This window comes from Furipterus horrens, unplaced genomic scaffold (assembly GCF_987537825.1).
Source record: "Furipterus horrens unplaced genomic scaffold, mFurHor1.1.pri manual_scaffold_17, whole genome shotgun sequence".
Lineage (NCBI taxonomy): Eukaryota > Metazoa > Chordata > Mammalia > Chiroptera > Furipteridae > Furipterus > Furipterus horrens.
In genome coordinates, this window is record NW_028327187.1 from 106,691,499 (window position 1) to 106,719,385 (window position 27,887).

General features: G+C 39.0%; 1 protein-coding gene across 3 annotated transcripts in view; it reads right to left on the bottom strand.

Annotated features, from left to right (window-relative positions):
• PHEX (phosphate regulating endopeptidase X-linked) overlaps nucleotides 1–27,887 on the bottom strand; it is a 164,226-nt gene that overhangs the window by 56,184 nt on the left and 80,155 nt on the right. For all 3 annotated transcript variants that reach the window (XM_090264399.1, XM_090264398.1, XM_090264400.1), the window contains exons 13-14: nucleotides 10,355–10,432; nucleotides 2,859–2,962 (exon numbers count right to left, since the gene is read on the bottom strand). In XM_090264399.1, coding sequence (XP_090120525.1) covers nucleotides 2,859–2,962; nucleotides 10,355–10,432 — 182 coding nt within the window. The remainder of the gene's footprint in view (nucleotides 1–2,858; nucleotides 2,963–10,354; nucleotides 10,433–27,887) is intronic.

A 27,887-nucleotide genomic window follows, 5' to 3' on the forward strand; every position in this document is an offset into this window, starting at 1 on the left:
CCACTTGCCCAGCACTCGCTCCTTTTTCAGGCACCTCTCCCACTTCTGCACTGGACTGGCGCCCCTCTAGCTGTTGCCCCGGCCGTCGTCCCCAGAGTGGGTTGGCCTGCAGATGTTCTAGGACCGTGTGGGCCCTTTAAACAAGCAGACTCTGCTGAGAGACTGGCAGTTTCTTCCTCTGCCCCAACCCCTACTGGTTTGCACAGTCAGAAGCAATGAGGCTTTGTTTTCCCTGGCACTGGAATTATGAGCTGCATGGTATGGTCTGGTGCTGGGCGCGCTCCCCAGGTGTCCCTCCTGACTTTAAAATGTGTGATTGTGCTTTCTGCCAGCCTGCCACCGCTGCCGCGACTGCTGCCTCGACTGCTGCCATTGCTGCTGCTACCACCACACCGTGTCCTCTCCGCCCCTCCTGTCTGGATGAGTATTTCTTCTTTATATCTTTGTTTGTTGGACTTCCATGCAGCTCAGTTTTCTAGAACTTCTGGTTGTCTCTAGTTTTGAGGTAGTTGTATTCCTTCTTAATTGTGGAGGGAGATATAGCATGTCTGTCTAGGCCTCCATCTTGGCCAGAAGTCCCCATAATAAAATAATTTTAGTGCAATAAATTTTTTGATAAATAGCACCAAAGAACACTGCTTACAAAAGAGGAGTGTATTTACTATATGTCATGAAATTTTCAAGAAATTATTATGAATAATAATGTTTTTATAGACATATAGACATTTTTCATAAACTCCGCATTTCTCAACAAAATAGCCTGGCATTTCTCACACGAATTTTATCAATTATGCATGGCACTCAAAGGGTTAATTCTGAAAAACTGCTAGAGCTGGAAGAAAGTAGAATAGGAGTCTATAGCCTTCTAGCCTGGGACTGCTCCCATCTCTCCCACGTTGGTCAGTGAGAACTTACTTTTATTAGCATAGAGCTGGCTGGAAAATCAGCAGCTTTGCTGCCACAGGGGGTGGACTCAATTGGGAGTAAGGGTGAAAACTTGCAGCTTTGTCAGCTAAAAGTGGCAAACTTGTTTTAAAAAACACTGAGGAAAACCCACAGCTTTGCTAGCCTGAAACTATAGTTCCCATTGGGGAGAGCAAGGACTAGCCAGAAATTTAAAAGGGAGAACCAGGAACTAAAAGTCACAGAAGGGTGAGATAAGCTCACCACACATCCCTGGCTGGTTACAAAACCAGGCACGTGGCAGAGGACTTCAGAGAGAACTGAGTGAGAAGTAAAATCCAAGGCTGTGACTTTGAATGCCCTCCCAACCCCCTCACAGAGCCACTGGCAGAGGGTAAAAGCCCTACAGACTAGAAATGTTTGGGCCCAAGCTCTGTCCTGATTCCCTGAGCACTAGACTATTCAGATACAGGGACAAACTCTAGGAAGTAAGGCTAACAAATAAAATGAGAATTTAAAAAATGAGCAGACATTCACGGCTTCATCCCGTAGGGGAGAAAGTCTGTGGTGTAAGTCCAGGAAGGTTGCTTTTTAAAAAGCCTCAGAAAATTAAATCAGAATCTACCATTTCTATAATACATTATCTAAAATATCATTTTCAACACAACAAAAAATTATGCTATGCAGAGAAAGACAAAAGTATAAAACAATAAAGGCAATCAACAAAAACTGACTCTGAATGAGCCCACACGCTGGCTTTAGCGGACAAAAACATGAAAGCAGCCATTATAAATTAGCTCCAAGAATTAAAATAAGCTAAATTCAAAGAATTAATGGAAAATACGATGAAAATGATTCAATAAATAATGGATCACAACAGATATTTTAAAAACTATAAAAAACATCCAAATGGAAATTCTATAGTTGAGAAGTCCTATAATCAAAAGGAAAAATTTATTAGATGGATCAACAGAAAATTTGAGAATGCATATGAAAGAATCAGCAAATTTGAAGATAGATCAACAGAAATTATCTAATCTGGAGATCAGAGAGATAAACACATTGGAAAAGTGGGCCATAGCAGAACAGAGTAAAAAAGTACCAGCAAGCAAAAACAAAAAGTAATCTAAACTGAAGCTGAAGAATTTTTCAATTGTAAGCATCTTATTCGTTTGTGAAATGGGGATAATAAGTACTACCGAGGCCTCACAGAATTGACAAGAGGATAAAATGAATTAAAACATGTAAAGCACTTCCAGGCACACTCTAAAGACACAGCAATTGTTAGCTGCTGTCACCATCATCATCGCACACATTTTGCAAGGGAAAATATCACGGCTGGCCTGGCCCCAAAGGTCCTAAGAAAACTTTCATATCTGTAGGGAAAGTTCCTATAGGCAAATGGGAAGAAGGGGAACAAATCATAACTACTACTGGAGGAAAACAATAGAGCTAACATTTCTTTGACACTCATTACTTTATCATCTAGTTACTTAAAATTATACAATTACTTCTACATTTGTAATCATACTTTATTTTTAAAATATCTGTTCTTTTTAAAGATCTTCCAAAGTTTCTATCTGAGTGTGACATTGTAGAAAAAATAAATATATATATACACATTTATACATATATATGTATGTGTGTGTATGTGTGTGTGTGTGTGTGTATCAAGATCTAGAAATGATTTAAACGCTGGCATCCTAACAAGCCTTCTTTTCATATGTGTTGATGCAAGGAGTAAGGGAGCCATAATTAAATTGAACTGATTCGTATAATATCAGAAATAAGAGTTGCCAAAACATAACACACATTTTGCCAAACAACATAAATTAACTGGCAAACCAGCTACTCTGACTTGAGGGGAATTACAAAGTTTGATCTAAAGAGAATCCAGTTCCCACCAACATATTTATCTCTTTCACTTTTTTTTTTTTTTTTTTTTTTTTACTCACTCTGTTTTTGGAACAGCTTTTCTCAGCCAGAAGAAATCAGACTGTGCTAAATACTTGCGGGTTTGCAGGACGTTGCCAAAGTAGTCTGATTCTGAAAACTTGATCTGAATAAAACAAACCACATTGATCACTGTTCTAAGTGCAGATAAGGGATGGCTCTGAAAAAATGACTGATCAACAGAGGAGCTACACTCCTCACAGCATCTCCCAGCCATCATCGGTTAACCCAGTATTCACAAAGCCATGAAATTTAATCTCAGTGATTTTCTTTTAAAATAAAAAGCTCAAAAATCAATATGGTCACTTTTGGATCACAGTGAAAAACAAAAGAAGCTGCAGTGATTTACTGTGTTTCACTTATTTTGTAATTGAAAAATCTACTTTAACCCTTACATAACATGTTATCTTATGTTTGAAATTTCTGGGCCCACATGATTCTTTGAACTTTTCTAAAATGTATACTTTATTTATTTGTCACATAGGTTCTTCTAATAACATTCAGTTTCATCAGCTGAAACCTCAGTTAGCTTATAGATGATGATTTAGTCAAATGTTAAATCCAATTTACTGTAATCGACATTTGCTCATGAAGGGGAAAAAATGAAAGCTATTCAAAGACTTATTTTCCATTCCAAGCACAATCGAATCACTAGAATAATTTAATTATTAATAGAATTTATCAATTAACACTCAAAAATGCTCTAGTCATCAAAAATTAATGAAATTATATAGGCCAATCATAAATTACACCTTGCATAGAAAAACAGAAGTTATTGGCTAATAGCAATGTTGTCTATTAAAACAGGGAAACAGACTTAATTGATTCTTGAGTTCCTTTTCTTTCTTGGAAGAAAAATGGCAGACAGTTTCAATTCTATAGGCACTCTATCTATAAAAGTAGCAGTATTTAATCAAAATTTTGCAAGAGTAAAAGCAAAATTTTATAATGATCTCTGATGCTTTGGTTTTAAAATATAATACTGTAGCAAATAAGAAAAATATACATTTGAATAAACAAATAATGAAGAGTAATCAAATTCTTACTAATTGTAATATTTTTTAAGTTTAAACCATGAAACTCCTTTAAAAGAAAACATTAAAATACAGTAAGTGTACAGATATGACTGTGTATATACAACTTGACCATTATAGACTCGACAGCAGCCTATTTGTTAGCCAATGTCTGCCTTAGGTGTATCTGTTCCTTAACATATAGTGGGTATTCACCATGTCTGTAGAGTAACTTTTGTTAGTGAGTCATCTTAACAGGCTATTCAGTGGGCCAAGCCAAAATATAAAGAAAGGAGTTAAGCAACAAAAAGCACAGGGAGAAAGGTAAGAATAAAAGTATCAGTCCCTGGCATCCTTGGTGTTCCACTTGGCCAACACATTATAAAGGTATGACTTTCAACTGTCCCTCCCTCAATCCTCTTCTGAGGGTAAGCTGATAAATAAATTGTGATATAATCACCTAAAGGAAACCAGTTTAAACAAATGGTCTGTATGCATAAAGATAAAATAATCTCAAAAGCAATGTTAAGTAAGACAAGTTGTACATACGAGTGAATTTAAAGTTTTATAACATGTAAAACAATACCATATGTTATTTATAGAGAGGTACCTATGTAGCAAAAGCATAAAGAAATGCATGCGAATGATAAAAACTGAATTCAAAATAGTATTTATACCTAGGGAAGGAGGTAGGCAGTGAGGAAGCACATTAGGTCAATGATGATTACACAAAGAATTTCCAATGTATCTGTTTTATTTATTTAAAATGTGTGTGTGCATATATAAAGGTAATATGGCAATATGTTTAATATTTCTTAAAGCTACTTGTTTAAAATATGATTTTACATACTTTCCCAATGTTTGAGATTCTTCATAATAAAAAGAAATCTTACCATTGACTATATTTTCAGATAGATGTTTATACTCAGCCTCAGAAGAAATGGAGTAAGCTCCTTGTTTTAGGGAGCAGCCTAATGCATCTAGCAATCCTAATGCATTCCTGAATAGTATACAGTGATCCCTCATTTATCGCGGGTATTACGTTCTAGACCCCCCTGTGATAGGTGAAAATCCGCGAAGTAGGAACCTTTCATTTATTTTAGTACTTATACATATTTTAAGGCTTTATAAACCCTTCCCACACACTTATAAACCGTTCCCAGTCCCTTATTAACCTTTCCCACTCCCTTATTAACCTTTTCCACACTTTTATAAACACTACTTATGTTCTTAAACATATTCTACACTCTTAAACCCATGTAACTTTAACAACATACGTATACAGTACTGCAAAATCCTGCAATATAGCAAAAAATCCACGATAAATAATTAACTATAATATTTTTTAAAATCCCACGATACAGTGAGACCGTGATAAGTAAATTGCAATATAGAGAGGGACTACTGTATTTTAAAAGATGTGTCCACTGTTCAACCCTTAGCTTTCTGGGTTTTGTTCCCAAGATAGCTCTGCCAGAACTCTCAGAATATGACTGTAGCTGATAGAAAATTCAGATATATTCTTCGGTTCAGAACACTTTCCATGAAATTCTCCCAAAGGAATTTCCTTCAAAAAATAGTAACTTTTTGGTAATATCAGTGGGGTCAGTTGTTACTTTTAGAAGAGTCTCCTATTCATGAAATTATCCTGTTCATCTGAGAAGAAAAGAAGTTGATATTCAGGATGTTCTACAGAGATATCAAATGAAAAACCATCCACAAATCTCCTAAAGAAGAGTCCCATGTCTAATAATTCTTTAGTAAATAAGGTCCTACCACAGCCATAAAAAATAACCATGAGAAGCAAAACTCAGAGGTAAGTAATTACAATTTTCCAACAGCTTATCATCTATCTTTAGCAGAACGATTTAAAAAGTGTTTGTATTAAACTGAGAATATTTGCAATTTCCTAGCCTGGTTTAGTTGATGTAATCTATTTATTTAATGTAAGTCACAGATGATAGGGGATGATTGTTTTCCTGTGACACAGGTTAAGTATGGGGTAGAAAGGGGCCAACCACTGTTATTATGTTGTGATAGATGGGACACAGAGTTAGTTATGCAACTTGGCAAAGCTATATGGTCCAAACCATTAGGTTTCTAATTCAGTGTTGTTTTCATTGATCCTAATAAGAAAACCAGGGCCCTGGCTGGTGTGGCTCAGTGGATTGAGTGCCGGCCTGAGAGCCAAAGGGTCACAGGTTTGATTCCCAGTCAGGGCACATGCCTGAGTTCCAGGCCAGGTCCCCAGTTGGGGATGCGCAGGAGGCAACCACACATTGATGTTTCTCTCTCTCTCTTTCTCTCTCCCTTCACATCTCTCTAAAAATAAATAAAATCTTTAAAAAAAAAAAAAAGAAAAGAAAACCAGGGATTTAACAGAAATAGTACAGGGAAAGAGGAGGAGAAGGTAAGAATTAGGGTGAGAGGAGAAGCAGTGACTAAATAAATCATGGTGCAATTTACTTAACATATACAGTTGTTAAAATAATGGTAATGAAGGCTACAGAAGACAAGGACAAAATAATATGTTAACTATAAAGATCAGTGTGCAAAATTATACATAAACATCAATTACAGCTACAAAATATAGAAAAAATACACTAAAATGGAAGTATGTATTATTATGTTTGAGTATCAATATTATGGATGCTGTCTCATTCCTTTTCTCTATTTTCCCTAATTTCCACCATGTGATACTACTTTGATAATTTCAAATATTTAACAGGCCCTTGAGTGAGAAAAAACTATGAAGCAGCAGCTATTGGGAAAGTTCCACTTGTAGAGACAGCAACAAAAATGAATGCACATGAATATTTTAAAACCACTTGTAACCTTCAAAATATGTTTAAACTCTGCAAGGGACAGCTGTTGGCTCAAAAGCCTCTTGTCCTTTCAGTTAATGGTGAAAATCTAGGTCAACTTGCTAATGACTTTTAATCAATTCCATCTCCTGACTTTTCAATTGAGTGACCTTTGAAAAATTAATTGGGGCTCTTCTGTCATTTCCTAGGAATAGGGGAATCTGAATTTCTCACCAAATATCACAGACTAAATAGAAAAATTAAGCTATTTCACCAGCAAAAGTAAAGAACACATAATAAGGGCAAAACAAGGAAGAGGGGAAAAACAAAACTCCAATTCTTTACATTTGCCTCTAAGTTCTTTTCCATTTGCTCTTATCTCCACACAGGCCCAACTTAAGTTTTCAACCTTTCTCCTTGACCCTCACATGATCCATTACCTAATCTCTATCCTCTTTCCTTTTGCATTTGTACCTGATGAATCATATCTTCACCTGGGTCAAATAAACTAACCTGTTTTTCATTTCTAAAAGCCTCTCATGCTCAGAGCTTATACAACCAGAAATATCTTGTAGGCCCGACAGTAGTCCTTATCTACATGTTTCTCAGAACTGAAAATACAGCCCCATTGTGTACCCACAATACTACAGTCCTTTTGCTATTAACCTCAGTGACACTATTACTATCACATCAAGCATCCTTTACCTATTCTTACATTGGATTTTATTCATTTTCTCTACCAGTTTCCAAACACAACTGTATTTTTATTTCCCGTATTTGAGTTTTTTTCACCGTATGGTTTTTAAAGTGTTAGAAACTCTTGGGTGTAATTGTGCCTGCTTTGGCAATGAGTCACATGAAAGCCATTTCTTCACAAACGTGCTTAAAAATCTTAGTGTCTAATGGGTTCCTTTCAGGCCCTGGAGAAATGAGGGAACATACCCAACACTGCATCCTGATTGGCATCTGGTTTCTTTCCACAAAAGGTACTGCATTCAATGAGTCCTTAAATTTGGGGCACTGACTTTAAACAGCAGAACACTGCCAACAAAGCTTGATGAACTAAATATTGTGAGTGAGCCCTGAATGCTATCTTATTTGATTAAAGCTTGAGACTGTTCCATTTGTACAGCCTTTTAAAATCAATTTGAGGCACCTGGATACTAGATGAGTTAATTCAAAGTGACTTTTCCAAATAAAAATAATTTACTATCATAAATGCAAATTGAAGATGTCATAACTAACACTTACATTTTGCTTGTTGTGGATGAGGATCAGTTCTAAATATGTATGTTAACTTATCTGATCCCCACAGCAGCATTATCAGGGAGGAATTATTATTATCTCCATTTTAACATGAGGAAACTAAGGCACAGAGATCCTAGGTCATACAGCTAGTAAATGATACACTGCTACAGCAAAGTCCTCTCAAATCTTGTTATCTGTACCCTTGACTTGGAATATTTGCCAATCACATGTAATTGTACAGGTTCTCTTGCTAAGGTACTTTGTGCCCTGGTGATGCTCTTCTTAGCAATGATAGTTCTCATACTGATCCACATTTATAGGGAGCCTACATATGCACCAGACATTACATTAGGTGCTTTTACATTTATATAATCTCACTTAATCATCCCAACAATAGTCGTCGTCGGCAGCCGTCCATCTCGAGAGACGATGGTGTAGCTTCCCAAGTGTCTATCTGCACCGCCGAGAATGGCTGTGCAGTCCGACTCGGGAGTGACACGGTATCTGTCTCCTCCCGTGTTGAATCGACATCTTGCGATGACGCTGGAGTGTCCTCTCCAGTGGAGCTGAAGCTACAGAGCCTGGGCAGGTTGATATGGAGGGTCTGCTGTTGCCCATGCAGCAGACCCCCCCTCTCTTCGCAGCTGAAGGGTCCAAGGGAAAGACGGAGTCGATACAGCTTGGGTTCAGGTGCGCCGCAGGAGTTGCCGGTGTTGACTACAACGTCAAACCGCCTTAGGGACTCCGGCTCCAGATTTTCTGTCGGGGTTTACTCCCTTAGCCTTTCCCCAGAAGAGGTATGCCGCAAGGCAGCGGAGGTTTTTTGGAGTCAGAGTTTTCCTTCTCTGATGTACCCTGACTGGAAGATCGAACCAGCGACACTTAGCTCGCAGGCCGACGCTCAATCCACTGAGCTAAACCAGCCAGGGCATCCCAACAATAGTAAGACTTGGTTATTACTATGTGCAGTATCCAGATAACCAAAGGGAAGTTAAATGAAGTAATGTAACCTGCACAAAATCAAGCAACTAGTACATGGAAGAGGCAGAATCACTCTAAAGTCTGTGCTCTTAACCACTTGACAATATGACCTCTCCTCTCCTCTTCTCACTTCCAACCAGCTCTAGGGAAAGAGCTCCCACAGATTCTTCAAACCCACTCCTCTGTCCCTCCAGCCAGGCTGCCTGACAAGGACCCTGCAGAACCCCTTCTCAGATTATAGGCAGAGCTTCCTGGGTCCAGATTTCAATTCTGGCTCTAACACTCCGTAGACTCAGAAAATGACTTAACTTCTATGAACCTCTACTTCCTTTTATGCAAAATGGTGTTAAGCACCTTCTAACTTCAGAGGATCTCTGTGGGATTTAAACGATAACATACATGAATGTGTCAAATGCATCAGTATCTTTAATTATCATAATCATAGTGAGATTTTTCAGCATCAAAACAGTGTACAATAAGATGGACTGTCTGAGCTTTGGGATACTGTGAAGCATAATTATCTTCCTCCACAGCAACTGGATCAATACTTTAGAAGGCCATATCCTGGAGACCAATGGAGAAACTTTCTAATTAAAGCCTTCTCTCACTTTTGAATAATCTTACAAAACTCTGATATTCGTTCATCTACAAAGCTGGGATTGCTTTCAGATATGCAACTTGTCAAACTTCAATTTCAGGAAAGAGCTACATCTCAGAAGCATCATTATTTAAGGAATTCCAAAACAAACAAAGAAACTACTTTTTCAAGAAAATCCAGTGAGTGGTAAAAAGCGGGGTTTTGTAAGGAAGCAAAGTTCTTCATTCAAAGTATTTATAGGAAAGAAAGTAACAGGGGTTGTGATTAGGAAGGCCTGTAATGAATATATGAACTGGAAAATACATGTCCCAAAATACTGGAATAAAAACGAATTATTACTATTCCTCCATCACTAACTTACTGCAAATATGGAGTCCAAATCACAATAAATTATAGTCATATGTATATGCACTTATGCAAAAACACTCATAAAGTTTAATGAAGTTAACTTCCAGCTAGCAGATTTATTACTAGTCATTTAAATATGAATGAAGTACATAAAGAGTGTTTAACAACAAACATAATACATTCACTATTAGAACATGCCCACTAACTGCAAAATACTCTATTTGCTTAATTCTTTCCTTTATGATGAAATTAGGCCAAATCCAAGTCCATTTGCTTTATGGTACCCACTCAGCTATACATTCCTTGTGACACTTCCTTTATTTTGAATCTGCTCTAAATCTTGTGATACATCTGGCATATTGAGGCTCATATCTAGCCAAGGAATGAATCAAAAGTTGGTGCTTTCTGGCACCACCGGGTTTAATTGCTTGGACTTGGGTTAGTTGAAAGGCATGAGGCCAATAAAACTTGCCAGAAAAAAAAAATACAGTAAATTTAGCACTTACTGCTTTGAGGTCTTCATTAACATGAGTATCATTCATTATAAACTCAGGATAGCCAACTTTTGCCAAAACAGCTCTTGCCTATAAAAAAGGAAAAAGAATAATGATGTCAGAGTTTCAGCACTTAAATCATTAATAATCACAGGATGTAGGAATGCAATCTTCCTCTGAAAATTCCATTTACTGAATATCTACCATACGCAACCCACTGTGAAGGGCAAAAAAATTAAGTTAGTCGCTGTTCTAAAATACTAAAAAACATAGTGAACGTAGCAAATAACTGTATATGAGATAAAGGTTTTCATAGAAATAGACAATATTGTTATCAAAATCCAGAGTAGAGACTATTTCCTCACGGGGAGAATGCTTAATGGAGAAGGGGGCCAAACTGAAGTCTTAGAGAATGGTTGGGATTTCAAAACGCAGAGCTGAGCAGAAGGACACTCCAGGAGAGGAAGCAGTGGGGGGAAGCCAGGGAGATGGAAACAAAGGGCATGTGGAAGAGGTGGTGAGTAGCAGCTGTAGTTGGACCAGAAAGCACAGGGGTGGGGAGCAGAAACCGGTAGAGAAAAACTGGTTTGGGCCAGATCACAGGCATTCCTGAATGCTATGCTAAAGCGTCTAGATTTTATTTTACAGATAACAGAGAACTAAGTATTTTTAGCAAGAGCTCTTCAGCAAGATTATCCATGCAACATTGTGAATGACGAAAGACTGGAGGTAGGGGGTCCAGGCTAATTTAGGACGCATCATAACCATCCTTTTGATAACCATACTAATCATACCCTGTGTTTTGCAGCACACCGGGAATGGATTTTTAAAAATCATCTTAGGTACATACTAGGAGCCTCCACAGCAGGCACTGGCAAACTATGGACCCTCTGCCAAATCTTGTCCCCCTCCCCCATATGTTTTTATAAATAAAGTTTTATTGTGATACTGCCATGCCCACTCATTTACATGTAATTCATGGCTGCTTTTATACTGCAACCATGTTGTTGACTAATTGGAACAGAAACCCTGTGGCCCACAAAGCCTCAAATATTTACTACCTGCCCTTGATAGAAAAGGTTTTCCAATCCTTGCAGCTGGGAGTGAAAAACTTTCTCTCTCGTTGTTGGGGCTTTCCCCAAGTCCCCTGGAATTCCTTTAATCACTTCTGTGCGCCCGCCCCTCCCCAGCATCTATGTTCTTTTTCTTTTCTAATAACCAGCACCTGAGAGTCTTTTTAAAGGCCCCTGCGAGTTTATCTGCCTCCAAACCCACCCCCACACCAGCAGCCCTCAGCCAGTGACTAACTGTGCAGGAGAATGAAAGCCCAGCAGCTCCTTTGCCTCAATTCAGGACAAACTGTGAGGTGTAATTAGCATTCCAGAGTTCCACACAGAACCAGGGTGTTTGAGACTTTCCCTAAAATTTCACCCTTACCAGTTTCTCACCTTCCCTGTCTGGCTTCTCCCATTCCCTTGCTGGTTTCTCTTGGGAGCGCTTCCTGAATGAATCATAAATCACTTGCACAAGAATCCTCATCTCCAGCTTTGCCTCCAGAGCACCCAAGATAAGACTCCAAGCAACCCCAAACACACTGGTTTTATTCCAGCAAAGCAAAACCAGTGACCTCCGCACACTGCTCTTGGTAACAAGTTTTTTTCCTTTATTCCCTTTCAATTTGCCTCGCTCAAGAAATAAACAGAGTAAGATAGTACATTTTCCTTATCTTCCTTGAGATAATTTAAATATTAAGTATCAGGAGAAACCTGCAACTCAACACTCAGGGAGGATTTTATATGTGCCGTAGGAAACAGTCATACTGGGTTTTGCTGCTCCAGAGACTCAAATTCTGCCTTCAAAAGCCTGTGAGTTACCCTGAAAGCCTGATGTGACCCAGGTACCAGATTACCAGAGGTTACAACTCTCCCCTCAATACCAAGCAATACGTCATGTCTATGATGTACCTTCTTCCAAATGGTTTTTATTATTATCCTCATTGTATTTAATACCCTACTGTATTTTATCAGCTCTTCACAAATCACAGACATAACTATAGGAAATAAAGACCTCCACACAGTTTCTCCCAAAATAAAAACATACACAAGGTGAGTCATCCACAATTGTTTCCTGAACACTGGTCTCTCCAAAGCATGCAGGTGAATTATCCATTGTTTTACAAACCTCACGCTCTGGGACCCCCACTGCATTATGGAGCTTCACAGAATATATTATCATCTGCACTAGATACGCAGGTCACTGAATCATTTGTTAGTATTTATTTAGCAACACTGTGACTTGAAGAGAGCCGGAACAGATAAACAAATAAGCCTTATTCACCTCCCGAAGACACCAAGATGGAATAAGGTAATACAGTAATACTAATAGCAACGTTGCCAGCACCTGAATAGAGTGATTTTCTTCGCCAAATGTGCTGAATAAATGCCTTTATTCAAACTCAAATGCTCCTTCTGCCTTACAGTCTGTTATGCATTCCACATCATCCCACTCCACCCCGTTCTTCATTCTTCCCTGAGAAGCTTCAGAATGACATCTCAAAATCCCATGGGCATGGCTCCAGGTTAGACTCTGCCAATGAGAAGCACCAGCAGAAGATTCAAAAGGTAGAAGAGAAGGAGATGCCATTTATTCATTCACTGTTGGTAGCCATGGACAGGCACAAGAGCATCTGTAGACAGCAGATACAATACTTTGCCAGAAGCTTCCAGGTATTCTCCTGAGAAGATTCCTTTTGTGTAAAGGCAGCAGAAAACATTGCAGACTCTGCCCTTCACTCCTCAGCCTTCCCAATGGTTGTATAAGCTTCCGCTTCCCCTATTACATATCTTCCTGCTTGATATACTTAGAAATGTATCCCTTTTTCTGAATAAACTCTGATATACCTTTTAAAGCAAATACTGATCATATCACTTTTTTTTAATCCTCACCCAAGGATATGTTTACTGATGAGAGAGAAAGCGGGGAGGCAAGGAGGGAGTGAGGGAAGGAGGAGGAGAGAGAGAGGCAGACAGAGAGACAGACATCAGTGTGAGAGAGAAACATTGATTGGCCTCCTGTACATACATGTCCTGACCTGGGATCAAACCTGCAACATAGGTATGTGCTCTGACCAGGAAACAAACCCGTGATCTTTTCGTGTAATGGGACGATGCTCCAAACTAACCAAAGTGCCCAGCCACACTGGGCTGATCACATCACTTTTTAAGTTTTTTCCAGAATGAAAGAAACGAAGCACCAACATGGCTTGTTGAACAGTAAAGTATTAGTGAGGCAGACTTGAAATCAATTATTTCATGGACTATGTGGACAAGAAGGAAAGGCAAGTCCCACTGCAAATATTGAGAGGACAGTGGTATAAACAGATACCAGACTGCATAATTATATCCTGAAAAAAATATTTCCTAGGCTGCTTGTGGCTGATTAAAAACTCCAAAGTTTTCTTTAACCACTGCTTGCATTTCCATCCCTTACTCACACAAACCTCTGGAAAGGGCTGCTCAGGACAACTGCCTATTGTCTGTCTACCCAATATCCAGCCTCCTTTTCTTCCCTTACTATCAGACCCAAATTCTGCTCCAGGTGACAATGGACCTAACAAAAAATAGCTGCATTGCCCAGCTTCCTTTGCAGCGAGAGTCAACTGTGGGATGAGATTCTGGCCAATGATACATAATTAAGTCCCAGTTTCACTTCCAAGAATCCATTTTAAAAGAGGACAGGCTTGGCTGGCATATGCTTTCTGCCTTTAGATCAGTTTCTCTGCCTTATAATTATAGACATTTCAGACCAGATAATTGTTATTGTGAGCACTGTCCCCTTTTTACCCAACCCCCACAAGCCCTCCCACACATGACAGCTGTCAGTCTATGTATGAGCCTGTTTCTGTTTTGTTTGTTCATTTATTTTGTTCATTAGATTCCACAGATGAGTGAAATCATATGGTACAGTACTTGTCTTTCTCTGACCGGCTTATTTCACCTAGCATAATGCTCTCTAGGTACATCCATGCTGTCGCAAAGGGCAGGGTTTCCTTTTTTACAGCTGAGTAATATTCCATTGTGTAAATGTACTGCTTAAACAAACAAACAACAATAACAACAAAAAAAAAAAACCCAGTTCATAGACACAGACAACAGTATGGTGATTACCAGAGGGAAAGGGGGTCGGAGGAGGTAGAAGAGGATAAAGGGGGGATAAATGTAATGGAAGAAGACTTGACTTAAGATAGTGAACACACAATACAATAATATACAGAGGATGTATGATAGAATTGTACACCTGAAACCTATATAATTTTATTCACCAATGTCACACCAATAAATTCAATAAAAAAGTTTAATACTGTACCAGATTTTATGCTTATGTAGGCATCTGCACCAAGTAAATATAATGTAGAAGTACAAAAAAAGAAATATAAGAATGAAAATTATTTTAAAGATTAAACTTTATTTATAGACACCAAATTGTGACTCTCATATACTTTTATGTGTCATGATATATTCTTCTTCTTTTGATTCGTTTAAACCATTTAAAAATGTAAAATCCATTCTTAGCTTTTAGGCCATACAAAAATAGGCAGCGTGCCGAATGTGTCCTGACAGCCATAGTTTGCTGGGCTGACAAAGATAATTCAATGAGGGTAGACTGTTCAGTGAACTGCCTCAATTAGAGGCATAGGGCCTAGTATACAGTAACTGCTCAACAATGCTTGTCAAACTGAACAGTATGAAGTATGTGCATGTGTGTGCATTTGTGAGTGCACACACACGCGCTCTTGTACATGTGTGGTTTAACAACTTCTAATTTTTTTTGTTTTGCTCTTTGCTATTACTAACCTGTACATGCAACAAATCTTAACTGCCTGGGAGTTTATTCCTTGCTCTAAAATATTAGGGCCAGAGCTTTAAAAATCACAATTTCTGTGGAGACAACAAAGAGTTTATAAAGATTTTTACTTTGAGAGAGAGAAAAAATCACAAATGAACTCAGAAAAATAAGGAATATTGGAAATTTAAAAGACAACATGACTTAAACTCTCAAATTATCCCTCCCTCCTATAGTTTTCCACAAGGTATACTAAAACTTGATAGTGTTCAGGGAAAGAACAGAACCGAACATAATTCTGCTTTATTTGGCTATGAGCTCTGGAACAGCACAGAATTTTTACACAGATGACCAAACTGATTTAAGGTTGATTAAGTTGACTGCTTTACTCCTGAATTTTCAAAGCCACTTAGTATTAAGCTGATTGGCAGAAAGCAAGAAGGAAAGCTCATTTGTTTTAATCCCCACTGACTTGGCTATTTAAGAGAGTCAGGTAAATTCTGAAATGTCTTGCGTGTATTACATCAAAGGGATCGCTTTAATCACTTAATTAAACAGCTTCGTGTTTCTTCCACATAGTTAAGTTTCAGCATATTTTTCTTTTTTATTAAATTAACCAACGGAAGAAAAAATGGAAGAACTGATGATCAACTGCCCCTTTATAAACAATTTATAGCGCAACATTCTTAAGTTTGCAATGGCTTTGAAAGCTTCAGTCAGGCTTAACCACACCAAGGCCTCATTTTCTCTGATGAGTTCTGTAATAACTAGTAACCATCAATCAAAATTCTAAGCTTTAAGCACCCAGAAGTTCAGGAGACAGTGCATAAATTATGCTATCCTTCAAAGCAATGGCAATTTCCATAATGCCAAACAAATGATTGGCTGAAGATATTATCCTAAGCAGACCTAATGGTATTGATGAAAATTAGCCTGGGGAACAGGCTTTAATATCCTTTGGGGGCTAGCTGGATCCCACAAATAATAACAATGCCATTATCTAACAAATCTAATTTTATCATCTCAATAAAAATGGCACTGATATATTATGAATCTCCAAAAAACTTTAATTCTGCAAATTGCTTTTGGGTGCGGTTCACCAGCTTGTGCATCATGCTGGGGCAGAGTATAGATAAGCATCCCTGTGAATCAGAGAGCTGTATAGGTACCAGTCACAGTTCTGATTTTACAAGAATTGGAAGACAGGAATGCTCAGATTTCAGGTCTCCCATCCTTAACCTTGCCTGAAGAATGTTCCAGTACAGCAGACAATCCCCATTTCCCTTCAATATGGACAACATTCTAGGAAGCATGTTCCAAATTATAAACCAGCTCCATTCATCAATCCTCTCTCTTGAAAACGCCAACTCCATGTATCTTGGAGTTAGGCAGTTTTCCAATCCAAAAAAGGAACCTACTCAGGCCCAGGTAAATCATAATTGAGCCATAATGGCTCTAAACATTTCCCTGGTGTCTCTGTGATGGCCTTCTCACTTGCGTGAGCACTGTATCCAACAGAGTTAAGGAAAGAAACCAATATTTGGGTTTTCCTAGTAAATAAATGGAGCAGGGAGTCGTCGTCGTCGGCAGCCGTCCGTCTCGAGAGACGATGGTGTAGCTTCTTAAGAGTCTATCTGCACCGCCGAGAATGGCTGTGCAGTCCAACTCGGGAGTGACACGGTATCTGTCTCCTCCCGTGTTGAATCGACATCTTGTGATGACGCTCCAGTGAAGCTGAAGCTACAGAGCCTGGGCAGGGTGATATGGAGGGTCTGCTGTTGCCCATGCAGCAGACCCCCCCTCTCTTCGCAGCTGAAGGGTCCAAGGGAAAGACGGAGTCAATACAGCTTGGCTTCAGGTGCGCCGCAGGAGTTGCTGGTGTTGACTACAACGTCAAACCGCCTTAGGGACTCCGGCTCCGGATTTTCTGTCGGGGTTTACTCCCTTAGCCTTTCCCCTGAAGAGGTATGCCGCAAGGCAGCGGAGGTTTTTTGGAGTCAGAGTTTTCCTTCTCTGAGGGAGCAGGGAGTAGCAACAGAGTTAAGAATCCAAAACCATCCTATGATTAATCCATAAAACAACACATCCCCCTAAGGGTGGGGGCAATATTACCTTTTAAAAAAAGGCAACTTACATGTAACCCCTTTAAAAGTAAATAGGATAGGAGAGTGGCCAGGTCATATAATTTTTTAAGTAATCTATGTCTTCTTATTACTTTCAATTACATGTAGTAAATTATACTCAAGAGTTTTTTTGCAACTAGAACAGCTGCTAGACGTGCTCAAATCAGTATCCTAAATCTCAATTAGCTAAATCCTTCTGTCTAGACATAGCCCAGATAGATATAAGCCCAAGAGCCAGAACAATCCTATATTATAGTTAGGCTTTTACATGGGCCAAAGTAAATAATATCTGTCTGTCCAACTTGACACAGGTTTCTGCCATCAAGGGTCAATAAACTGCAACCCACAGACCAAAACCAGCCTACCACCTGTTTTTGTAAATAGTTTTACTGGAACGCAATGAAGGGGTCCAGCATATGCCACCATGACATAAGAATTATTATATTTTGACCCGAAGACATTTGAGAATCAGCAAACGCAGAAAAAGGCTTTCTCCGGACTACCCTTAAAGCAGAGCTTTCCAAAAAGAATTCCACCGTCCTAAATCCCCTTTAAGGGAGGCTTCCTGTTCTAGGAGGAAAGAATGGCTCCTATCACCAGAGATGAGAAATCAGCACCAGGACGAGAAATCACATAAACAGACCTTACTGAAACACACCTTACCTTCCATTAGTTTTCCCCATATAGTTCTCAATCATTTCCCAACACTTATCCCTTGAAATACTAACTCCATCCACTTGTTAATATGGTATATAAGGCCCAGATTCTTACTGTTTGATCTACATTTTCTGTGCGCTCCCAGCTACTCAAGGGAATGAACTTCGTCATGCTCACTTGTTTCTGTATTGTCTATAGCAACTTTCATGCTACAGACACAAAGCTGAATGTTTACAACAGAAGAGCATAGGACCTCCAATGCCTAAAATATTCATTATTTGACTCTGCGAAAAAATCGCCGACACCTCTTCTACGTAACGGGTTCTCAAATTTTTCAAAGCTAAGAGTAACAAAAGCAAGGAAAAACAAGGGACAAGGATTAATTTTTAAGATGGTATAACTGACATATAACATATTAGTTTCAGATGCATAACATAATGATTCAATATTTGTATACACTGCTAAATGATCGCCACAGTAAAGTCTAGTTACAATCTGTCACCATACAAAATTACAAATTTTTCTTGTGATAAAACCTTCTAAGGTTTACTCTTAGAAACTTTCAAATATGCAATATAATATTGACTGTAGTCACCATGCTGTATATTACACTACAGCCTCATGACTTACTTATTTTATAACGGGAGTTTATACATCCTGACTCCCTTCACTCATTTTGTCCACCTTCCAACCCTGCTCCCCTCTGGCAACCACCAATCTGTTCCCTGTATTTATGAGTTTTGTTTTATCTGTTTTTCAGATTCCACATATGAGTGAAATCATATGGTATTTGCCTTTCTCTGTCTGGTTGATTTCACTTAGAATAATAACCTCAAGTTCCATCCACGCTGTCATAAATAGCAAGATTTCATACTCTTTATGGCTGAGTAACATTCCACTATGTGTATATATATATATATATATATATATATATATATATATATAACATCTTGTTTATCCATTCATCCATCAGTGGACACTTAGGTTGCTTCCATATCTTGGCTATTGTAAAAAAAAATGCTGCAATGAACATTGGAGTGCATATCTTTTTGAATTACTGTTTTCATTTTCTTCAGATAAATACCCAGAATACCCAGAAGTGGCCCCGACTGGTATGGCTCCGTGGACTTGGAGTTGTTCTGCAAACCAAAAGGTCCCTGTTCAATTCCCAGCCAGGGCACATGCCGGGGTTGCACACCAGGTCCCCGGCTGGGGACGTGTGAGAGGCAACCCATCAATATTTCCCTCACACATCAATGTTTCTCTCCCTTTCTTTATTCTTTCTCCTCACTGTAAAAAATAATAATAAATAAAATCTGTTTTAAAAATACCCCAAAGTGGAATTGCTGTAAATTATAGTTCTATTTTTTTAATTTTTTGAGGAACCTCCATATTGTTTCCAGTAGTGGCTGCACCAATTTACTTTCCCTCAAACAGTGCTCGAGGATTCCTTTTTTCCACATCCTCCCTAACACTTGTTATCTCTTGTCTTTTTGATGATGGCCATTCTAACAGGTGTGAGGTGATATCTCATTGCGGTTTAGATTTGCATTTCTCTGATGATTAGTGATACTGAGCATCTTTTCATGTGCCTGTTAGCCATCTGTATGTCTTCTCTGAAAAAAATAGTTATTCACAACATTTGCCTATTTTTTGATCGAATTGTCTGATTATTTGCTATTGAGTTATATGAGTTCATTATGTTTTTTGGATATTAACCCCTAAAAGATTAATCTTTTTGGACAGCTTCATCAAGATATAAAACTGTGATTAAACGTGTATAATGCTTCAAGTTTTGTTGAGGTAAATACCTGAATTTTAAAAGACAGCCAGCATAAAAATATAAACCAGAAATGGGAATCAATACCATGGGGAAAAATCTGGTACTTTTGGGGGTAAGGGGGAAATGTACACAAATTATTAAGAATCAGTTGTAAATGTCAAGATTCAAAGAGCTTAGAAATGCACATTCAACATGTGGTCTCTCATACCTAACATTTCTCAGATAAATTTAACCAGCTACTTAATCCTCCTCCAATTGTTAAATTACTTATTTAAACAAGAGGTAAGGTGGAGATTAACTTAAATCAGCATACCCGGTTTTCTCATCAACAGCTCAATTGAGTGGGAATTGTCATCATTCTCTCCATTAAGATTTACCTCTAAGAAGGACAAGTACCATATGATTTCACTTATATGGGGAATCTAACAAAATAAACTAACAAAAGAGAAACAGACTCATAGATACAGAGAACAGACTGACAGCTGTCAGAGGGGAGGGGGTTGGCAGCTGGGTGAAAGAGGTGAAGGGATTAAGAAAACAAACTCATAGACACAGACAACAGGGTGGCGATCACCAGAGGGAAAGGAGGTGGGAGGATGTAGAAGAGGGTAAAGGGGAGACACATGGTGATGGAAGGGGACTTGACTTTGGGTGCTGAACACACAATACAATATATAGATAATGTATTACATAATTGTACACCTGAAACCTATATATTTTATTAACCAATGTCACCCAAAAAACTTCAATAAAATTTTTAAAAAATTTTTTACCTCTGACATGAATAATTATTTATTAGCCTAAAAAAGAAAAGCTTTTGAACTACCTTTCTCATAACATGGGGGGGTGGAGGCAATGAGATAACTCTTCTAAACTGTCATGTATTTTTTCTAACAAAGGGGGTTGCTGTAAGGTCAATGCCCATACATACTGCTTGTTTCTTTGCCACTGGAGTCCTCTAGTTCAGGGCTTCTCAAAGCTTTGGCCTTGGACTGGCCACAACAGCATCACTTGGGAGCTTGTTAAAAATGCAAATTCATAAGCCTACCTCAGACTTACTAAATCAGAATGTCTATGGGTTGCAAGCAAGGAACCAACATTATAACAACCTTACCATAAAGTAGGGTTTCTCAACTCGGCACTACTGACATTTGGGCCAACTTATTCTTACTTGTAGGAGTCTGTCCTGTGTACTCTGGGATGTTTAGCAGCATAGCTGCTCACCACCCACTGAATACCAGTAACTCTCCTCCCCGCTTTACAGTTGTGACCAAAACTGTCTCCAGACCTTGCCAAATGTCCCCTGTAGGGACAATAGCACACTGGGTTAAGATCAACTGCTGTAAGAAATTCTCATGCAGGCTCACATTTGAGATGCACTTTGCTCTAGATTGTGAAAATTTCCAAGGTTTCTGGACCCACTTCTGGGAAGCCCTGACATTGTATTCATCATCCATTCGTAAGAAGTGGGCTCATCCACTCCTCCAATCTTCTTCAGGGATTTCACTAATAGTCACCACTATCATGCCATTAGGAGCACTTTATGGAGAACACACCATGATATTCTCTCCCACCAATTTTTGAGTGTGCCTCAGGCATTTGCAGTTCAACCTAATTTCTGGCCAATGGCACCTAAATCCCAGGGTGATAGGGGCAAAGAATTCATTAACAACTGGAAAATGCTTTGCAACTATAAGTCACGATACAAATATACCCCAAAATCTCAGAGTTGTTTAGATTAAAAGTTTTATTAACTTTTCTCTCTGTAATTTGGCAAAAGCCATTTTAAAGTGCTTTGAGTCATCTAAAATCCATGTTAATACAATTACAGCTCACTGAAAAATTAGCATGCAATCCAGTTTGAAAGCTAAAATCAGTCATAGCAGGGTAATATTCCATTTAATTATAAAGATTAATTCAACCTTCATTTATTTGCGCATGTGTTTGGTCTTTTCATTTTTCACAGAACACCCGAGATTCAAATACCATCTGGTAGAATTGCTGCACAAGTGTCAGTCAGTAGCAACTATTAGAGTTGCAGACTTTATGCCAAAGTAGAATTGATAAAAGGAAAAGGGGAGGGAAGAACAAGACAGAGGTGAAGGCAGTAGAGACTCAATTAAAAAATGAGGTTTTCCACCAATTTGATGGGCCTTTATCCCTCCTTCTCCTTTGCTCCCTGCATGCCACCTGCACAAATGGTCCCAAATAACAAATCCTGCCATTCCAATTTACCGTATTTTCTGAAACAGCCAGGAAAAGATTCAAAGTATTGTGAATAAAGGTGTTAAAAATTACAGCCACCAAATTTTTCAAATTGTATTTACAACTTCCTTAAAACTTGGCCTTTAATCTTTAATCACCTGGTGATTAAGACTGACCACACTTTGTTCATCATTAACATTAGTTCAATAATCAACCTTCTATTGAATGACTACTAATTGCCAAACATTCACTGCAGACTGAAAAACATTTAGAATTTTTATTGAATTATAATACATATAAAAGTAAACAAATATTAAATGTAGAGATCAAAGATTTTTTTAAATGCACGCACACACTCCTGCATTTGTAGCTCTGAAAAAAGAGTTAAAACATTTGTAGCACCCAGAAGACTCCCTTGGATGCTTTGCCAGTCAATAACCCTTCTACTCACAAGATATCCACTATTCTGACTTCTCCATAGATTAGTTTTTCCTGTTCTTGAACTTCAGAAAAAGTGTGTACTCCTTGGTGTCTGGTTTCTTTCACTCAACAGTACATCTGTGAAATTCATCTGTGATACACAGTTAATAAATTGTATTCCTGTCCTCAAGAAGTTCAGCCAGTCACATATGGGAAACAAGATGCAAAAAACAGAACAAAATAAAATAAACCCACTGGAAGAATATAGAGGATGAAATGGGACCGTATGGGATGAGAATGGGAAGGGAAGTAGCTTGTGAAAAGGCCATCTTCAAAGAGGAAATCTCAGAGCTAAGTGAAATTAATAACAATAGGAACAACACTCTTAATAACAAAACTAATTCTCTTCACCGAACCCCTACTATCAGGCACTGAGCAAAATGCTTCCCTTCCTTATCACAACTAAATCTTACTTCAGTTCCACCAGGTGGGTACAGATGATCTCCATTTCACAGCTGAAAGAGCTCAGACTCAGAAAGAAGCAATAACTCTCCGCAAAGCCTACAGGCAAAAACAGCCAAAATCGGCTTCTGAACCCAGATTAATTCAGTTTTAATCTGACTTTATAAAGCCCATGTTTTCCCAAAATGCCCCATATTTTGAGGTATGAAAAAACAATATTCTATTATATAAATATAAATATTTTTATAAATCCAGATAAACTAAAAAATGTGTAATATACAGACCACCTTTGCATCGGTAACTATGTTCAACATACCAAGATAAATAACATTTTCAGCTGTAAGAATGACAAGATGCTTGCAGATTGAGTTTAAGTACACTTTAAAGACATTATCCATCCTTCCCTAAAAATATTACCTTTCAGCTTTTGGTTCTGGATACCAATGGGACTAAACTTTGACTAAGCACCACTGGCAGACCAAGGCTTGGCCAAGACAGGAGGTCAAAACAGAAAAGGAAAGGTAAAAAAAAAAAAAAATGTATTAGTAGTCGGGAAATATCAATACCTCTATTTTTCAGATTATTCAAGGTAATGAGGCAAATGCAATTTCACCAGTAGGAAAGAGTCTCCAGACAATGGGGCACTGGGGAGAGAAGGTTGTCAACCTCACAGAAAAGATCCATTGGCAAAAAAAAAAACACTCTGAAAAATGGAGTCTAGTATGATCATCCCTGACCGAAGGATTTTTGGCCTTCACCTTCCCATTTCAAAAGAGGTATAACATCTCTCCATTAGGGATCTTACAATTGGCACAAAGACAACTGAGAGCCAGTTTCCATTTTGCACCAATGCAACTCAAAAGTTTCCTGAAGCTTAACGGTGACTGGCTTTGGGGTTAAAAATACAGTAATGGACTATAAGCACCAGACTAGAGCCTTTGAACCTTACCCCAGAAGCCCATGAAATGGAACATGGATCCTCTCAGTGAAGAAGCCTTGGTTCCAAATTTGGGCCCCGCCCCAAACTGATAATCTGGTCCTGCACAACATGTAACTTTCTGCTGCTGCAATAGCCGTACCCATTGGTATGTCGTATGTCAATGTGAATTCCATGGGGCCAGCTGCCTTGCTGCTCTCTACCTCTCAGATAACTAGAGTACCCACCTCCATCCCTACAGACTGAGCTGCAGAAGTGAATGGCAAAAGGCAGATGAAGGAAACGCAACCCAAAGCCACCTTCTGCCTCCACAGCTCAGACCTGGTTATTTATTCTGAGATGCCCATGGGCCACATTTTGGAACAAACTGTAGCCCTGGTTTGATCTACCTTTAAAAAAACAGACTAAGGAAGGAAATCAGAAAGGCCACCTATACTCAAGGCAAAGCAATGAGCCACAGCCAAGGGACAACGTGGGCTGTTTGTAAACAGCAGCCTAAATGTCATCATCAATTATTCATCATTCAACAAAGCCACTGAATAATCTCTTACAAAACCACTTAATTCTTACTCAGGATTCAGCCCAACAAGAGGAAAGCAGCAAGATAGTAGTCAAAAACTTGAGACTAAGAAAGTTCTACACTATATCGGCAAGCCATGGCTTACAGGCCAAATTCCGATTGTTGCCTGTTTTTGTAAGTAGTTTTATTGACACACACCATGTCTATTTGTTCACATACCATTTATGGATGCATTCATACTAGAACAGATTTGAATAGATGCAGCAGAGACCTCATGGCCTGCAAAACCCAAAGTATTTACCATCTGGTTCTTTACATGAACAGTTTGTCATATCCAGAGGCATCAGCCTCACCTGGGAGCTTGTTAGATATTCAGAATCCCAGGTTCCACTGCAAACTTACCAAAAATCTGCATTTTAACAAGGTTCCTGGGAGACTGGTATGTACACTCAAGTTAAGCAGCACTGCTCTAATCAGGCCCTGCTTCCCAAACTTGACTGCTTCCTTATCTGCCACAGCCAAAACATGGACACAACCTGTGCCCATCACTGGATAAATGGATAAAGAAGTTGTGATTGACATATACATATGACTATTGCTCAGCCATCAAAAGAGGAGATCCTGCCCTTTGCAACACATGGATGGACCTTGAGGGCATTATGCTAAGTGAAATAAGTCAGACAAAGACAAATACTGTATGATCTCATTAATATGTGGAATCTAAATTGTTTCAACAGAGAAGGAAAACTCTGACTCCAAAAAACCTCTGCTGCCTTGCGGCATACCTCTTCAGGGGAAAGGCTAAGGGAGTAAACCCCGACAGAAAATCCGGAGCCCGAGTCCCTAAGGCAGTTCGACGTTGTAGTCAACACCGGCAACTCCTGCGGCGCACCTGAAGCCAAGCTGTATTGACTCCGTCTTTCCCTTGGACCCTTCAGCTGCGAAGAGAGGGGGTGTCTGCTGCATGGGCAACAGCAGACCCTCCATATCACCCTGCCCAGGCTCTGTAGCTTCAGCTTCACTGGAGAGGACACTCCAGCGTCATCGCAAGATGTCGATTCAACACGGGAGGAGACAGATACCGTGTCACTCCCGAGTCGGACTGCACAGCCATTCTCGGCGGTGCAGATAGACTCTTAAGAAGCTACACCATCGTCTCTCGAGACGGACGGCTGCCGACGACGAAATTGTTTCAAAAACCCAAACTCAGAAAAAGATATTTGTGGTTAACAGAGGCATGGGGTGGGAAGAGAGAAAATTGGAGGAAGGTGGTCAAAAGGTAACAAATTTCCAGTTATAAGATAAATAAGACTTAGGGATGTAATGTACAGCATGATGGATATAGTTAACCCTGCTGTATGATGTAATATAAAAGTTGTTAAGGGAGTAAATCCTAAGACTTCTTATCACAAGGAAAATACTGTTTTTCCTTTTTTGCTTTTTGGTTTTTAATTATATCTCTATGAGATGAAGGATACTAACTAAACTGATTGTGGTAATCATTTCACCGTATATGTCAAATCATCATACCGTATACCTGAAATTCATACAGTGCTATATGTCAATTATTTCTCAAAAGTGGGGAAAAAAACTGGGCTGCTTTTTGGAATCACTTTTGAGTTGTTTTTTAACTACTGATGGCCTAGGTCTGAGGGGAGTCTGGGCTGAAAGTTTGCGGAGCTTCCAGTTCCTCCTCACAAGGTCCTATGGCAGCTCCCATGGCTCTTATTCTCATTAGATGATGAGAACGGACACTCAAATAACTAAGCAATGGTTAGGGAGGGTTTGAGAATTGGGGACAGAGAGGAGGGGAAGAGATTCTTTCCTCTTCTACCCTGTCAAGTTTTCTTATTTCAAAAACGCTCTGACTAGCTCCTTTTTGAGAATAATTTTTAACAGAAATCAGAAATTACTTAGAACAAATGAAAAGGCCTTGTTAGAACACAACTTATTACACATTTATAGAAACCACTCTGTCAAACTTTAACTTTCATTTCCAAAAGCCTAAAAGAACCAGCCGAATTTATTCCAGAAACTTGCAGATTTGTTTCATAACTTAACTTCAGAGTTAAGCAAAGGCTCTGTTCTGCAGACCTAAAAAACACAACCTCAGCATTGTCCTCAACACTACCCTACTCTGTGACAGTCCCATTCAGCTCATTATTTTAATCCCTACAAAGGCCCACCAGGAAGCTCTTGTTAGCCTGCATGGTGAGTGTCAGTGCTGGGAACACTAGAATATATCAGAAGTGGTCCATCTGCCCCCTTCACCTTAGGTCAGCAAGGACACACAGTGAAGCAGGTTTCTTTCTTTCCAACACCAGGAGTCGTTGGTTATGAAGTTGGTGTAGGGGCTGTCTACACTGAAAATTAAGTTTATTTACTAAGGAACTAAAATGTAAAACTGGAAAAATGAATTGTCTGCTAGGATGGGGTTGTGTTTCTTGTGGCTTAGTCCAGTTCTGGGCTCCAAAGCCTAATAGGAATTTTTCACATCTGTGCAGGAAGGTCTTGCAGCCTGATGCTGAGTCCTTTCCCCACCATAGTTCAACAATAATTAGGTTTACTCAAATAATTCTGTGACTCAACGTATATACTGGTCTTGAGCTAAGAAAAAAAAAATCGTCAATAATAAGCAACAACCAAACCAGCGGAATAGGAAAAGAGGGGAAAAAACAAAGACACTTAGTGGTCAGGTGTTAAAGAGAGAAGGTAAAAACAGTTCAAAATTCTTTAATGTAAACATAAAAAAGTGAACACAGATGAGAGGTGAAGAATACAGATTGTAGATAGTTAGTTTCCAAAGACGGCTGCCAACAATGCCTCTCTCCTTGTGCGTTCCTGTTGCTCCCTCCATCAAGAAATAGAGTCTTTCTTCTGCCCTTGAATATAGGCTGGCCTTGTCCCTAGGTTTGACCAAGAGAAAAAAGCACAAAAAACATTCTGGGACTTCTGAGCCCAGATCTTAGGAAGAATGGCAACTCTGCTTCCTCTCTCTTGGAAACCTTAGCTCCCCAGAGTACCATCCTACCCTGCTGGAGACAGAAGTCACATAAGGAACACTAAGGTACCAGACACGTGGCTGAAGAAGCTACTAAAATGTCCAGCCACGGCTGCCATTGGAATGCAACTGAATGAAAGACTCCAGGTGAGGGCAGTAGAAGAGCCTTCCAGTAGAGCCCCAGCCAACTCACAGAATCCTGAGAAATAATAAAACACCTGCTGCTTTAAGCCAGCAAGTTTGGGGGAGGTTTTTGACACAGCAATAGGTAACTCAAACAAAGAACCACTGCGGTAGCTGAGTCATAGTACCTGCATGAAGAAAATTAAAACCTGCTCTCTTCCCTCTGGCAATTGACCCAGAACCAAAACAAAGAGCACAAAATTCCAAAACCCTCTATAAGGAATCGATCCTTCCATAAATTCCTTTATTTAAAAAAAAAGGGGGGGGAAATTTTGTTCCTTTGAAACACAAAGAATAATATTTAAAATAAAACTAAAATCCATTTTGTAAAATTGACAGCACCTCCATCAGAATACTTTGGTCATGCCATTTCTTCCTAGCACTGCTTACAACCCCAAATCTTTACCTTTTT